The sequence below is a fragment of the Gekko japonicus genome, unplaced genomic scaffold (assembly GCF_001447785.1).
Source record: "Gekko japonicus isolate JY-2015 unplaced genomic scaffold, Gekko_japonicus_V1.1 scaffold332, whole genome shotgun sequence".
NCBI classification, from domain to species: domain Eukaryota; kingdom Metazoa; phylum Chordata; class Lepidosauria; order Squamata; family Gekkonidae; genus Gekko; species Gekko japonicus.
This window is the reverse complement of record NW_015177015.1, coordinates 1,266,452-1,283,572: the sequence shown is the minus strand read 5'-3', so window position 1 is coordinate 1,283,572 and position 17,121 is coordinate 1,266,452. Positions and strand designations below refer to the sequence as shown.

Here is a 17,121-nt window from a genome sequence, read left to right as displayed (position 1 = left end):
AGGACGTCCTTCTTCACCCAAAGAGTGATTAACACTTGGAATTCACTGCCACAGGAAGTGGTGGGTGCTACAAGCATGGATGGCTTCAAAAGGGAATTAGATAAGCATATGGAGCAGAGGTCCATCAGTGGCTATTAGCCACAAGGTATAGCTAGGGGCTCTGGGGCAAGTGATGCTCTGTCTTCTTGGTGCTTGGGGGGGTCAACAGTGGGAGGGCTTCTAATGTCCTGGCCCCACTGCTGGACCTCCTGATGGCACTGGTATTTCTGGCCACTGTGTGACACAGAGTGTTGGACTGGATGGGCCTTTGGCCTGATCCAACATTGGCGTCTCTTATGTTCTTATGTTCTTAAGGATGTTGACAAGCTCGAGCGTGTCCAGAAGAGGGCAACCAGGATGGTGAGAGGGTTGGAATCCAAGTCTTATGTGGAAAGGCTGAAAAAGTTGCCTGGGAAAGAGAAGGCTTAGAAGGGACATGATTGCAGTCTTCAAGTATATGAAGGGCTGTCATGTAGAAGATGGAGCAGATCTATTCTCTCTTGCTCTGGATTGTAAGACTAGATCTAATGGGTGGAAATTACAAGGGAGTCGTTACCGGCTAAATATCAGGAGAAACTTCCTAATTGTAAGAGTGGTTGAGCAGTGGAACAGTCCGCCTCGGGAGGTGGTGGATGCTCCTTCGCTGGACGTTTTCAAGCAGAGGCTGGATGACCATCTTTTGGGTATGTTGTAGGTATGTAAGGCTATCTTTCACCTATGCTCCTGCAGAGTGCAGGGGGTTGGACTAGATGACCTGCAAGGTCCCTTCCAACTCTAACATTCTATGATTCTATGATCCTCTACCTCCTCCCCATACCATCTATATATTTCTGGTTAGTTTCTTCATACCCTCCATGCATCTGATGAAGAGACCTATGTTTCTCAAAAGGTTATGCTACAATAAAGTTTGTTAGTCTTAAAGGTGCTACTGGGCTTCTTAGTGAAACTGTAATTGAAATGAACTTATTGCTAGGTGGCAAAACTTATTTCTTGTTGTACTTTGCCCTTTGTAATTTTTTTTGTATTTTTGCTGTATTAGGCATATTGTAGGGGCTTTGATTCATTGAGAAAGATAAGCTATAAATATTCTGATAGATAAATAAATAAACACAAACCTAGCAACTCTGACATTTAAAGCAATTTCATAAACCTTAAAATAATTTAAAATAACATTTAAATTTTAAAATGATTTAATTGACAAAAAGGTACGAAACACAGTCAAAGAAGACAAGCAACCAAGATAAGCATTCTTTTCCAAGGCCTATTGAAACAAAATGGCCTTAATCAAAAGATTAGCAACAAGTTGACCATGAAGAATCTCATGAGAGAAGAGACAGTAAAGCTCTTTTTGTATCAGGAACTCCTTTGCATATTAGGCAACACACCCTTAATGTAGCCAATCCTCTAAGAGCTTACAGAGCTCTTCTTACAGGGGCTACTGTAAGCTCTTGGAGGATTGGCTACATTAGGGGTGTGCCGCCTAATATGCAAAGGAGTTCCTGCTACAAAAAGAGCCCATAACCTCTCATTCAGCAAGATTTTATCCACAAATCAAAATGCACAGGGAAGGTTCTATGATATGCTGGATGACCATTTAGCCTTAAAATGAACTGACAGCCAGAAAAGCTCTTTTAACATGCTCCCGAAGAGATTGAAATCATTTTAAATTATGCTGCTGCTTTCTGAATAAAGTGAAGTTTTTGGACTATTATCAAGAACAGCCCCACATAAAACACATTAAAATAAATTAGGATAAAGGTTAATCAGGCAGGACAGGATGCAAAGGCATAGTGTGTGACTGCTGCCGCCACTGTATCCAGGAGCAGTACTGGATCCAAAATCACCCCTAGATTATATGTAAAAATTTTCAGGGGAACTGTGACCTGATCTAGAACAAGTAGTGCATTGCTAACCTGACAGACCATCCACCAACATCATCTCCATTTTTTCTGTACTGAACTTCAGTTGTTCATCCTCATCTAGTCCACACTGACCTCAGTTCACATAAGATGAAAAAGTGAAATAGTATCTGGCACCAGCATACTGATAACTGCATGCAGCAGCATCATGTACAGAGTTGTGATAGGCTGGAAAAAATCTGCAAAAACTCTGTGATGTCCACTGTCCAGGACAGATCCAACAATATCTCAGTCACACTCTCAGGCAGGGTTTAATCCAGTTTATTCCACAAACCTTGTGCCAGCTATCACTGCACACACGACGTGCTGCAACTCCAAACAAGAAGATGACTGATTAAAAACCCACTCTGCTAATACCCTGCAGGTGGACATAATAAACTCCGAGCAATCTTAAAGCCACATTACACCACAAACTCAGAAAGATTGTCCCCCCAGGACCCCCCCCCCCCATTTTTCAGCAGAAAAACTGGGGGAGCACTGAAAATAAACCCTTCCATGAAATATTTTCTCTTTTAGATTGAGTAAAATACTTCTTAAGGCAAAATGTATAGCATGAAAATTGGGAAATTGTGGGGGGAGCACTGGAAAAAAACCCTAGGAAATATTTTCTCTGTGAATGAGAAAAACCCTGTCTTACAAAGCATTTTACACTTTCCAACTGTACAACATGAGAACATTCTCAATTTGTCCAATGGAAATAATTGGGAAATTGGCAGAGCACTAAAAAAACCCTCTTATATTGAAGGTATAATACACAACATTTTCAAAAATGCTTTAGTAATTAATATGTTATAATGTATTTAATGATAATACATTATTAAAGATGTCAATTTTTTCAATATTATGAAGTTTAGCTTAATCAGACATGCTGGTAGTAGTATCTATTGTGACTCTATGAGAGAGTTTCTGTTCAAATAATACACTTTATTTTGTTTAGTATAGAATTTGTTTTCTACATTCATTTTTATTTTTTCCTACCAGTCAGATGGCCAAAATCAAAAATCCATGTGCTGTGGTAGCTGTTTCTCAAGTATTGGGTATTCTTGCAATATAGAAATTGAAGACATTTTAGTTTTATATTCTACTATTTTATTTGTCAACTAAATTATCGATGATGTATTTTATACTTTTAAATCAGTAAAAGAGGTTTAGTTTGACAGGGCACTATTAGATATAGTTCAATTTTTTTTTACAAAACTTCTGTTCTTTTCTGAAAAAGAAAAGGGAAAAAAAAGCTTTTCCTCCCAGTGGCTTCAAAATTTCCAGAAATTTTACATTTCCATTCATGTAGATGTTAAATAGCATGGGAAGCAAAACTGAATGCCACAGAACAGTAACTGTGGAGGGGAATGATAGTGTCCTGCCCAGCACCTCCAAGATTATCCTGGAAGGGATGAGCAGAACCACTACAGTGGCCCAAACTCTCAGCTTTCTTAGGTAATCCAGAAGAATACCAAAGTTTAAAAATATGGGAGACAACAGAGAGATCCAGGAGAATTAGCAGGGTCACACTCTCCATATCATCACAAAGGCAACCAAGACAATTTCAGATTCCACCCCCCACCCCCACAAGCCCAGAAACAAAACTGATAAATATCAAGACAATCTATAAAATTTAGAGAAGCTTGGAGTTAGACTTCCAATAAAAGGGTAAATTTGACAGTGTAATTTGTGAGATTGGATGTATCTAAATATTTACCTTTAAAATATTTAGTAATGGCTTAATTAAAGCCTTTTTCAATGGGTAGGGAAACTCTCTCACACCATGATCCCCATTCAGCCTTAATGAACCAGGATGCATGTTGTGAGTATCTTCCAATATCTTGCCAACTTTCCTCAGGCATCAGTAAATGCAGCTCTTCCAATCAACCATAACTAGCGTAGGCTTCTGGTACAGAATCGTCTTCTAATATAGTGTCCAGAGTGGTACAGATATGAATGACTTTGTCTGCAAAATGTCTGACAAATAAATCATAGATAAATATACCTCCTCATGATAGGGAACTGGTTGCAAAAGCTGTGTCACTACCAAAAAAAGACCTCACTGCATGGTATTAGGGATGATCCATGCATTATCACAAAAGAGAATTGTAGAACACACATTTATGACTGCCTAGCTAGATGAGAAAAGTGTTCCTGTATGCCATCTTAATCTTTAAGACTACGAAAAACACCCAAATCCTGAAATCGCAACAGTAGGCCCCGGACTATAGAGGTACTGTCCAAACAAACCAAAAACCTGAATTCAGCCTGCAATTAATATTAAAGATATCACCTTGTATAACAAGGATATTTACAATAGCATAGTAAGAAAGAGACAGGAGGGCCTGGCGGGAGCTGGTCAATGGGGTCGCGAAGAGTCGGACTCGACTGTGCGACTGAACAACAACAACAAGTAAGAAAGGCTTGTTGTTGCACAACAGAAATAGAATTTGGGATAAAGGCATGAAAAACATGACTAGTTCATGGGGAAAAACTGCATCACATTCAGCGCAACTTGCCGTTGATCCTCAATAAATAATAGAAATCTCTATAGTGTTACAAAATCTCCAGCAATGGGTTTTGAGTAATATAAGCAGTCATCACAGAAGAAATCCAAATGGCCTCTTAAATCTCTTCCAACTCTCTTCTTAAAAATGTAATCAAAAGAATACAATACAATTATGTTAACACGCAATCACTTGATCACCCTGGAAAAGGTTCCTTCAGCTTTTTGGTGCACAAGTCAAACCAGAAGGAATGCGCTTTACCAACAATTCATGACCCACACATTGCTAAGATAACATGCTGGCAGAGAAGATCAGGGATGGTGATCATTCACTCAATATTGTCTTTGCTTCTGTAAAGCTGTAATTAGCAGTCTGCTATTTTCAATAAATTTCTAGGTCATGTATGATTACAGTTGCCTCGTGTTGCTCATGGTATTATTTTGATATATATTTGTATTTTAAGCATTGTTTTAATGTTTTCAAGTCTGAAATGTTTTAATTGTTTTAATGTTTACCACATTGGGGACCCTGAATTGGGTGGAAAGGCAGCAATGAAATGTTTTTTAAAAAATAAACAAACAAATATTAGTGTCATACAAGAACTCACAATAAAACATTTATGAGGAAATACCACTTGATATTCTTCCATGGATACTTGTTCTCTGCCTGGTGAAATCACCATGTAGTAAGGAGTAATGTAACAAATACAGCATTTCATGTGGCCCAGTTATTCTTCCATGGATACTTGTTCTCTGCATGGTGAAATCACCATGTAGTAACAAATACAGCATTTCATGTGGCCCATTCAGAGACTTACTAGGTACTGATACGTTTCCTATTTTTTAATTTATTTAAAACATTTATTAGCCACCTTTCTCCTTTGCGGAACTCCTGCAAGTGAGTGCTTCCTTCTGTGCATAATGCGGATGATCACAGAGGTGGTCCCTCAACTGGCATGATTTTTTTAGAAACTGGGGGTGGAGAGGAGGGACTGCACGAACCAACTGTACCAACGGCCCCACCAACTGAGGCTTTATAGCCAGGCGGGAGTTTGATGACACCATTCAGTGGACAGAAGATATCAGAAGATCGCCATCTTTTACTGTAAGTTATGTCTATACAGGATTTTTATAGTGACAGATAGTTTTATTGGAATTTTAATGTATATTTATTATGTTGTTAGCCGCCCTGAGCTGCCGTATGGCAGGGCAGGATATAAGTGTAAATAATAAATAAATAATCCCTCTGAATGGAGCGCCTGCTTCATGTGTGATGCATCTCCAGCACCAGCACTGTGGCCACAGAAACAAGTGTCTGAACTGGGCCAATATGCTGACCTTACAATATGCTTTGATTAAAAACTATCAGAGAAATGGGTACACTTGGCAATAACCACTACAATAATAAAGCCTCTTCAGGAAAGACTGGAGACTGGGGAATTCCTAATCCTGTACTCAAAACAAACCTCTTTGCAATCAGCCTGGTGCAACAGGGTCTTCACTTTGTCCTATGCAAAGTCTACACTTCAAAGGATTAGATTCCAGGTCCTTTTACATTCAGGCAATGGACAGAGACAAGGAAAACAGACAAACATGTTAATCGAGCTCTTTGCTCCTGTATCCTAGGCATACAGTGAATGGGATTGTTAAAAAAAGGAGGTAGAAATGAAGAAGAAGAATGAGTGTACTGTACCACATGCTTTTAGGGGCTCGTCAGACCAGTCCCTGCAGTCCCTTTGTGAATCGCACACTTTGACTTCCTCTATGCACTCTCCACTCTTACACTGAAACTTGGTGGAACTCTTGCACGTCGCTTCTGTTGCATCAGGCAAGGGAGGGAAAGCAGTGGAAGTTAGATTAGGCACAAAGAAATGAAGGCTGGACATCAAGCTCAAAGAGGATGTAATTTAGAAGAAATGGGATGGAGTTAGGCAATGGAATATTTAGTGGCAACAGATAACAAGGGTTCTGTCAAACAGCGATGCCTGATAACGCTGTGAAGAGAAGCTTCCCTGAGAAGTTTACAGTAAGAAGCACTTGACTATTGGCTTTGGAAGAGAGGCTAAGGATGCCCTTCCCATCCCTATCACCTAGGATTCTTCAAGCAAGGGTTTCTGCTGTGTCCATACCAGGGCACTGTCTGTACCTACCGTTAACACAGCCTGCTTCATCACTGTTGTCAGGACAGTCATGGACTTTATTGCACTGTTTTGCTCCATGGATGCAGGTCCCATCGCCACACTGGAATTCATCAGGGCTACAGGTCACCAAGGCTTAAAAACAAAGCATTAAAGGAAATGGTAAACCATTATGTATGTTGATATTAGGGTTAGCAACAAGCAACTATGATTACTACTCTCAACAATTCTGAAAGTGTTGGGAACGGCTATTTTTCTTCCCTGGAGAAAAGCACCACCTATGGATAGTTTCTGTACCTACTATCCACCACACTGTGTTTCATTATCCCACTCCTTCTTCAATGGCAGAACCATTTTATCTTATGAATAGACTGAGAAACAGAGATTTATGCAGGGTTACTCAAGGACCTTCATGGCTAATTAGGGATCTGGACCCATGTTTCTCCACTCTATCCCTACTGGCTCTCCATATGGTCTCAAGTAGGCCTTGCTGAAAATGGTAGAGGGGGCTATAAGAATGTTCCCTTCTGCCCAGGCTGCCTCTCTCCACTTGTATTTTGCCCCTTTTTGCTCAGCAGCCTTCATGGTATCCACCATGAATGAATCTAACTTGTCAGCTAAACATCCAGCCTTGGATCTCATAGATCCATCCTGCTAACGGCAGTCGTTTTCCCCCTGGGAACAATAAGCATTGCTCTGACACAAGAGGCTACTATGCCTCCTGCATCAACACTGCATCTTTGGTGGATGAAGGTGGTATTAGTAGATCCACAGGATCCAAGCCACAAAGATTTTAGATGAGATAAAAGAACAACTCCCAAGATGAATTTCAAAGCTTACAACTACTATGATTCATCTGAAAGCATTCATCCGAGTGCTTCCTCCCTTGGGGAATTGCATTCTCATCCTAAATGACAGAAAATCACTGCCGCCGAGTAGCTGGAGCAATACAAAGCAGACGCTAATTCATGTGGTCCAAGTGCCTTGTGGCAGCATCGCCTTGGCAATTTCACAAACTGTCCCTAAGATCAGAAATTATGACCCTTCAATACCCTGGAAACAGTGAAGAGGCAGCAAAAAAGAACACAGCAGGTACCATAAGGCATGCTAACACGATGCAGTGCAATCCATCACATAGGACAAACACACAACAGGGACTGAGGATCACTACACTGAACCATGCTCTGGCAAAATTAATGTTTCCAGCAGTTAATTATACTGCTTCTGGTTATCTTCAATATTTATCTAAATCCACAAAAATATAACATGCAAAGGTAAATTTGTGGATCACAATATATGCTCAAATGCAGACAGATGCATGAATGTAACAAGGCTTTCACTTTATGCTGAATTCTAATATGTCCAAAAAGAACGCATGCATCTCCTCCTGGTGTGAATGCACAAGCTCCCTTCAGAGATGCGACGAGGTGAAAACTCCACATTCATCTTAGAGCATGAGAAATTGCTCTGAATGCCTCTAATGTGTTTATGTTCCAAATCAATCTTTTTTTATGTCGTTTACTCTGCAACATATGGCCATTGGGGAATTACTAGCTTACTTCTGTGTTTTAGATGGGAAACCAACTGTCAAGCCACAACCTACTTCCACTTAAACCACTTTAGCCTTGTTAAAGTTAATGGGTCTAAACTAATTTAATGAAAAAAGCAGCAGTTAAAATATTTTGAAAATTGCCTGCTTGGGATCCAAGCAGCCATGGGATCGAGCTTATTTTTAATTGTCCATGAGAGTCTGTTAGCATGCCATTACCAACCATTAACTTGTCCATGTGATTCTATTCAAAGGGACTGAACATGAGAAGTATAGCCTTCTGTTTAGTACTTGCACTTTGAAATGGAATTACCTGACACTTGATTCACTAGCAAAGAATCTCCACAAAGGTGAATATAATACAGAAGAACAATATATGAAAGGGATGAAGTTGATACACAGAAAATTGGGACCCTCTGGGATAGTTTGTTAGGGCCAAACCGGATGTGACCATAGGACACATGAACTGTGAGATCCGGATAATGGTGCACAGGGTTAGAACCCCCTTTTCATGGTTCCCCCTTTCCTCCACCCCTTCTCAATCTGCCCCCCTTTCTCTCTCTACTTCCTCTCTATTTCTCTCCCCCAATCTCCCTCCTTTCTCCTCTCTCCCTCCCCAGATGATCTCTCTCCTCCTCACTGTTCTCCTTCTCTACCACCTTCCTCACACAATCCCCCTTCTTTCTCCTTTTCTCCCCTCCCTTAGACAACCCCCTTTCTTTCTCCTTCTCTCCCCCCAGACAATTCTCCTTCTTTCCCCTTCTCTCCCTCCGACAATTCCTAGCAAATCCCTGCTTTCTCCTTCTCTCCCCCCCCCCCAGACAATCCCTTCTTTCTCCTTCTCTCCACCTCCCCCAGACAATCCCCTTCTTTCTCATTCTTTCCCCCTCCTGCAGACAATTCCCCCTTCTTTCTCCTCTACCCTTCCCTCAAGACGACGCCTCCTCTTCTTTTCCCCTAACTTGAGAGTTGCAGTGGCTGCAGCTGCAGCAGGGCACCCAAGGAGCAAGTGTGGGTGGGCCCATGAGACTTGTGGGGAGGGGAATACCATCTCCCCCAACATTTTTGCTGGGCCCACTTGCTCCTGGGCACATAAGTCACCACTGGGCCTGCTGCAGCTACTGGACTCTACAACCGGGCCCAGTGCAGTTCCTGGGGTCTGCTGCCACCAGGCCCAGTGTGCCTCCTGGGCTCCACCGCCGCTGGACTCAGCATGGCTACTGGGCTGGAACCAAGTAATAGTTCTAGCCCAGTAGCTGCACTGAGCAGGTAGGTATGTTCTCTTCGTTTGCTCACAGAACAATCTCTTATTTTTGGGAGGGGGGATTTAACCTCGCCAATGTATTTTATAAAAATTTAAGATCTTTCTGCAAATCTGGGTTTTCCCTCAAGTTTGAAGAAAAATCTCCTTTCGCTCAGTGTGTGCCCGATCCATGGATTTAGGTATCCGCAGGTCTGCCCACACTTGAGAAACAGATATATAGATTTTCAGGATTTTTTTCTGTATTTTTGTTAATAGTTTTATTATAGTTTCCTATTTAACCCCCCCCACACACACACACACAAAGGCCCCTTCCTAGGTTACTAGAGTGGTGTGGGAGCCAATTGTTAGCATTTGTGTGCGCGCATTTGTCTGCTTTTATGCTACTTAATGGTCCTCCCTAATTCTATATGTTAACTGCAGGGAGGCTCTGCCCAGAGAATCTTGAATGTTCAGTCCTTGCACATGGGAGCTGTCCACTTTCCCACAGATGGCTGCTTTTCAGCTGCTCTACTTTTGCATAGTTTAGTATGAATATTTCATCTCATTTCAGTGTCACAATTATGAATATTTCAGTGAAACATTTTCTCAATTTCCTTCGCTTGCAGTCTCTGGATAAATGACCAGCTTAAGCTATTTAGCATCTGAAAAATGGATGAAACATCCCAAAACATTGCAACAATTTGTGAAAGGCACAAAGAGAAATCCATTATTCATTAACTCAGGGCCTTTCACAATCTGACTAGGAGCTTCTGCTTTACCACACATGGTGTGATGAAGCCAACTACTGGCCTCTCCAACTAAAAGTACAGATATTCTTCAGCACAGGCTTAATGGGCCTAAAATTATGTTGCATTTTCTTTCTACAGACAGTATTTAAGAGAATTTGCTAGCCAATCAGTGAAACTATTACTAGGTCCCTGCCACACGGCAGGGAAAACACCGGCCAAAGTGTGGCAAATTAGAGCTGCACCAAAATAGAGACGCCGCGGCGGGATCCCACAGATCCCCTTAGCTGCGGCGCCGTTGCTCCCCGGCCGGGGAGGAAGACACAGTCGGGAGGGGGAGGCTGCCGAACTGCGCATGCCTGAGCATGCGCAGTTTGGGCTGGAGCCGGGGATGCGCCGGCGAAAGGATGCGCCGGCGATCCCACGGCCGGCTTTGATGCAGTCATCTGGGATGAACCACCATGGTAGGTGGTTCATTTTTGCAGCGGGGTTTTGGGTGGAAGGGGCGGATCGGGGACACAAGCACAGCGCTTCCCAGATGTTGCGGTGGGATCGCGCCCGTTTTCTGCGCCCCCGATCTGTCGCTCTACCGGCCCAAAACCTCCCGTGTGACCGGGGCCCTAGTTACTCATCACAAAAGCGGTGCAGCTGCAAGCTCTTTAGAAAAGAGCCTGGAGGCTGACTGGCACAATCAAAATTCAGTTGTTACCTCAGAGGTGAGTTTCCAGAGCCTCATTACCTTCCCCATAATCTTGTCTGATTTCCACTGTGAAACATGCCCCTAACCCATCAGAGCCACTGGTGACAGTATCTTCTGGGATAAAACTGATGCAAATCTAGAGGTTCTGATCTTGCTAGGAGGAACTAACCTTGCAATATACTTCCACCTCCTTCACTTCTTGAACATGTAAAGAAGTCCAAGGTTAAAGTGAACGTCAGACAGTAATGATATCGCATGATTGGGAGTCAGCCTCATTAGGACTCATTGGGACTAACCTCCAAGTGAACCCAGATAGGATTGGCCTGCATGAGTTACCATCCCAAGTTAACAGACAGGTCCACAAGAGCCCATCTCACTTCTCAACATCATTTAATGCCCTGTGGACACTCACGACAATCTTGCTCGTCTGATTTGTCTTTGCAGTCCTCATCTCCATCACACTTCCAGTTGAGGTGGATGCATTCCCCATTGCCACACCGGAACTCATGAGCTGCACAGGTACTCAGGAGCTGAGGCTTGATTTTATAGCCACACTTCTCCATTGATTCATCTGAATGATCCTCACAGTCAGGCTGGTTGTCACAAACCCAGGCTTCCGGGATGCATTGGCTGTTGTTGCACTGGAACTCATTGGGACTGCAGGTGAGTGGCGAACACTTCCTCTCATCACTCCCATCGCCACAGTCATCGTCGCCATCACACACAAAAATGGTAGCTATGCAGGTCTTGTTACTGCACTGGAACTCACTCGAAGAACAGACTTTGAGGTAAAAGCAAAAGAGACAAGTTTAGAGAGCTCAATATTAGCTTGCAGAGCTTCTTCTCTAGGCTTCAAGCCTCTCCTAAAAGAGTCACTTTCCCCTCCCTTATCTCATCTGTTTACCAGGGGAAATATGCTCATTTCTACGACTTGCAAGTGTGTATGCTTTTCATTAGACTCCATTCATTGGCTACTCAGTCAAAGCAGCAGTCAAAATCTCTCTTGTCGTTACCTCCCGTGTGACCGGGGCCCTAGTTACTCATCACAAAAGCGGTGCAGCAGCAAGCTCTTTAGAAAAGAGCCTGGAGGCTGACTGGCACAATCAAAATTCAGTTGTTACCTCAGAGGTGAGTTTCCAGAGCCTCATTACCTTCCCCATAATCTTGTCTGATTTCCACTGTGAAACATGCCCCTAACCCATCAGAGCCACTGGTGACAGTATCTTCTGGGATAAAACTGATGCAAATCTAGAGGTTCTGATCTTGCTAGGAGGAACTAACCTTGCAATATACTTCCACCTCCTTCACTTCTTGAACATGTAAAGAAGTCCAAGGTTAAAGTGAACGTCAGACAGTAATGATATCGCATGATTGGGAGTCAGCCTCATTAGGACTCATTGGGACTAACCTCCAAGTGAACCCAGATAGGATTGGCCTGCATGAGTTACCATCCCAAGTTAACAGACAGGTCCACAAGAGCCCATCTCACTTCTCAACATCATTTAATGCCCTGTGGACACTCACGACAATCTTGCTCGTCTGATTTGTCTTTGCAGTCCTCATCTCCATCACACTTCCAGTTGAGGTGGATGCATTCCCCATTGCCACACCGGAACTCATGAGCTGCACAGGTACTCAGGAGCTGAGGCTTGATTTTATAGCCACACTTCTCCATTGATTCATCTGAATGATCCTCACAGTCAGGCTGGTTGTCACAAACCCAGGCTTCCGGGATGCATTGGCTGTTGTTGCACTGGAACTCATTGGGACTGCAGGTGAGTGGCGAACACTTCCTCTCATCACTCCCATCGCCACAGTCATCGTCGCCATCACACACAAAAATGGTAGCTATGCAGGTCTTGTTACTGCACTGGAACTCACTCGAAGAACAGACTTTGAGGTAAAAGCAAAAGAGACAAGTTTAGAGAGCTCAATATTAGCTTGCAGAGCCTTCTTCTCTAGGCTTCAAGCCTCTCCTAAAAGAGTCACTTTCCCCTCCCTTATCTCATCTGTTTACCGGGGGAAATATGCTCATTTCTATGACTTGCAAGTGTGTATGCTTTCCATTAGACTCCACTGTTCTAATGCATTCATTGGCTACTCAGTGAAAGCAGCAGTCAAAATCTCTCTTGTCGTCTTTATCTTCATCCACTACCCCAATGCCTCTATTTCAGGTATAATCTCTGCATGCATGCCAAGGCTATAGCTTGCATTGGTCCCTCCTTCCCTTCACATGATTCTTGGTGACAGCTACAAGAACTAAGGTTGTGCTACCTGTATTCCTGTTTTCTAGTTATCAGCATGGGGAAATCTGGGGGGAGGGAAGTATTTGCTTGTCTCCAGGACATTTCTTGCATTCTCAGTCATGCAGCTGAGCAGACACTGTGTGGGCAAGTCATAAAGATGGTCACAATTGGTTGATTAATCAATTTATAAACCGCCTTCCCCTGTAGGTCTCACGGTGCTGTTCAACATATACCAATGTATCAATAAGTAAGCAGTTTAAACAATTTCAATAAAGGCAATTAAAATAATACAGCACAGCAATATACTTGTCTGAAGGTGTCTGATGTGAGTATAGTATAGGACATGGCACGGGAATGGGCATTTATGTACTTCATTTATAACTCCATCTTTCTCCCTGGAGGGGGCCCAAATTGGCTTACACGGTCCTCCTCTCCTCCATTTTATCCTCACAACAACGCTGTGAGGTGCCACCTAGCCTCCCACCCTCCAAAAGGTCCCAAGTAGCCTCTATGGTCCTTACACCTTGTCTGAACACTGTGATACTCCAAAGGACAAAGACATCTTCAGTTATGCACTAAAAGGAGTGCAAGAAGTTGCCATTCTTCCAAGAAGGAAGAGGGGAAATTCCAGTTTATTTTCTCATGTTTATTAATTGAAACACACACAAATTTAGTACTGCCGGTTGTCAAGCATTACAGCTGAACTAAAGGGGGGGGGGGACTGGCCAGATGGCCCAAAATCTCTTTCAAGCGTGAATGCAGCCAGGTGGCAAATATAACTGAAGGAGTCCAAGAATTGTGGGTCAGTAAAACAGGAAGCATTGTGCTAATTTGAGGAAAAGAACAAATCTGTTGCTAATAAAAGCTGAAGAGCAGTGATATAACCACCTGGCAGAGGCCAGGAATATGGGCACTCATGAAGGTACTCCAAGTAAAAAATCAAGAGCCTGGGAGAGGAAATTGGTGAATGGCATAAGAATATCTTGCAGACTACTCTGCACTACAGTATTCTCTGCCATGACTTTGATTACCATGCATGTCAATTTCATTCCCTTCCAAATATAAGTATATTTCAGAATTTCACAGCATGCCTTGTTTTGAACATATTAAGTGGGATGTACAGGGCAAAGACTCAGTGAGGTACGCAGGGATTTCACTGCTGAGTTGCACTGATAAGCCCCCTTTTCAACACACTGACTGAACATTCCCCTGGAAGTCATGGTGAGGCATTTGCATACAAATTAGACTATTCTGAGCGATAAAGTTGGGCTTGATTTTCTCCTCCTCCTCCTCCTCTCTTGGCCTGCTAGATTTAGAACTGAACCAGAGCCTTAGAACATACTTAATAATTTGTAATTTGCTTGGCAATTAAGAGGGGAAAATACCTGTTCCAGCAATTTCAAAGATCCCTGGGAAAATGATCGCTTCGATAAATTATGTTAAATGAAATAATCAGTCTTGGAAAACTGTTATTTTAATTGCTCTGTGTAGTGCTTTGTAGTTGGTAGGTGAAATAGATATTGCTGTGCTTGCACAGTGCTCATGATAAGCCACACTGCTTAGATTTCTCAATAGCTGGGAACAACAACAACAACAACAATACAGGAAGAGTGATGGGGTATTAAGTTGGGAGGTAATTCAATATCAAGGTATCTAATTATATTCAAATTCTAATTTCAGATTTCTTTGCAAATCAGAGAGCTGGGTGCCCAAGGGCCATGATTTGCAGCTGTTCCTGACTGTACCACCCCCCCAAACAGATAGGTAGGGTTAAGTGAAAACAAGCTGAGGTCCTATCTCCTCAAGCAACTTCAGTGATCCTTAACTGTGAATACATACTTGTTTAAGCACAGACTGTGCACTAATATGGGGATAATTTTTTACTGTTTGTACTCCTTTGTTTCAGGCAGGTACTCCCTTTTTCTTCTCAAGCATCTTGTACATTTATATAATCAAATATTAATCAGTGCTTTTTAATTAAAAAATTAAGCCTGAAAATGGAAGGGAGAGTGAATGACAAAGGCAGCCAATCAGTGATATATGTGTCTAGATTCTCTAGGAAACCCAGAAATACAAGGTTTCTTTGAGCTCTGTCCAGGACAGGGGCACCCAAGTCACAAAGAATGAGTTACCTCAGTGGGCTTTTTGCTATATTATGCATGTCTGTGTTTATCTTAACTTTCATTTAATATGTTAACAGATAAAGGTATACACCTGAAGTTAACACAGACTAGTCAGACACTTCTCACTTGTCACTGTAAGCTAATTAACCCTAAAGCCCATGCCATTGGCAACAGCTTTGCACTAATTCAGCAGGCATGATAAGGCAGGCTACAGGGCTGCTGCTGCAGGAATAGCTACATTTGGGTCCCTTATATTTTTCACACAGTCTTGGAATGCATAAACAAATCCCAAGTGGTATCTTAAACGCTGGATTAACAAGCATCTGTGCATCTGCTATAACCCTGCAATTTCATAATGATGGAATACATAGCATAGAATTCCTAACGTAGCGGTCATTTCGGAGGAACGGTGAAAAGTTGAGGAAATTGGGATCTGAAGCCAAAAGGTGGAATAAGGTCATCAAGAAGCAGCATGGTATAGTGGTTAGGGTGTCAGACTAGGATCTGGGAGACCCAGGTTCAAATCCCCATGTTGCCATGGAAGCTTGCTAGGTGACTGTGAAGGTCAGAGTCTTAACTGCAGTTTAAACAGAGGTAGCATGCTATGTAGTTCAACCACAGTGGTCTTCTTGACCCCAACCTTCTAATGACAGACTGACCCCAAGGGTCTTCTAAATGCACTTAATTCATATGAGACATCAGGGAAACAGGATAAAAAGCAAGACTTGTAATCACTACAAGAAATAGGAGAAATAAGGATATTCAGTGAAGAGGTTTAAAGAACACTTAGATTTTATTCTTCAGGTAAAGACTGGCATTCCTTCAGCCTCAGGATTCTCACAGAATAAATGTGAACTTCTCCCAGAAACCACAAATCTTTAGCCAATTTCTCTCAGAAACTGGGCTTTGATACAGCTATAATCTCTTCCTCAAGCATTTACTAAGCTAGCCTGTTTTATCAAAAAAGTCAGGCTCTTCGGCATCCAAAGTCTCCTAAGAAAGGGTTTTAAGTCTCCAAACCGTATCTCCAAACATTCACTGTTTTAGCTTGCTGAAACTCAAGAGACATACTGGGGTTGATCCAACCATCCTCTAAGTTACTTTCCTTTAATTTGTAGCTTCTCATCCAACTTAAGTGATTCTTCCTCCAACAGAAGAGCCACGTAAATTGGAGGTAGACTTCTTAGAGTGGAGAAAGACTTCAAACTTGAGCTGAAAGGAAAGGTAGGAAAGGTAAGTAGGATTGGGGTAGAATCCACCCCACTAAGTCTCCTGAGAAAGGATTTCTTCTGCTTACTCCCCTGGAGGTGAAAACTCTATCTGAACTGAGATGACAGTATAGTAGCTTTTACATTCCCACTCTCCCCTCCCAACTGGCTTCTTCAGCCATTTGTGGCTCTGACTGGCTATCTTCTACTCTGCCCACACACCAAACAGTCATTCAGGGTACTGGTGGTGACTGACTCAAAGGGGCAGGACCCTTGCCCATCCATCACAATAGCCTTGGATCAAGTCACACACTCAGAACATAAGAAGAGCTCTGCTGGATCAGACCAGTGGTCCATCTAGTCCAGCATCCTGTCTCACACAGTGGCCAACCGGTTCTTTTGAAGGGGCAACAGCAGAGCATAGAGGCCAAGACCTTCCCCTGATGTTGCCTCCTGGCACTGGGATTCAGATGCTGACTGTCTCTGAACGTGAAGGTTCCTTTCAGTCACAGTGTGGTTAGTAGCCACTGATAAACTCTCAGCCTAGCCTCCCTCACATATTGTTCTGAGGATAAATGGAGAAGGGTAGAATGTTGTAAGCTACCTGGATCCACATTGTGCAGAAAAGTGTAGTAGTAATGAAGTAAGCGAATAAATCAATAAATAGCGGGATTAAAATGGTATGAGGGGAATGTCTTGTGGACCCTTGTTAATTGAGTATG

At 42.6% G+C, this 17,121-nt stretch overlaps 1 protein-coding gene across 1 annotated transcript in view; it reads right to left on the bottom strand.

Moving 5' to 3' along the window:
- Positions 1-6,139: 6,139 nt before the first annotated feature.
- LOC107124280 (low-density lipoprotein receptor-related protein 8-like) overlaps positions 6,140-17,121 on the bottom strand; it is a gene marked incomplete at its 3' end in the record, with an annotated part of 212,174 nt that continues 201,192 nt past the window's right edge. Inside the window, exons 5-7 of the mRNA XM_015427700.1 lie at positions 12,347-12,715; positions 6,597-6,719; positions 6,140-6,262 (exon numbers count right to left, since the gene is read on the bottom strand). Of these exons, the coding sequence (XP_015283186.1) occupies positions 6,140-6,262; positions 6,597-6,719; positions 12,347-12,715 (615 nt within the window). The remainder of the gene's footprint in view (positions 6,263-6,596; positions 6,720-12,346; positions 12,716-17,121) is intronic.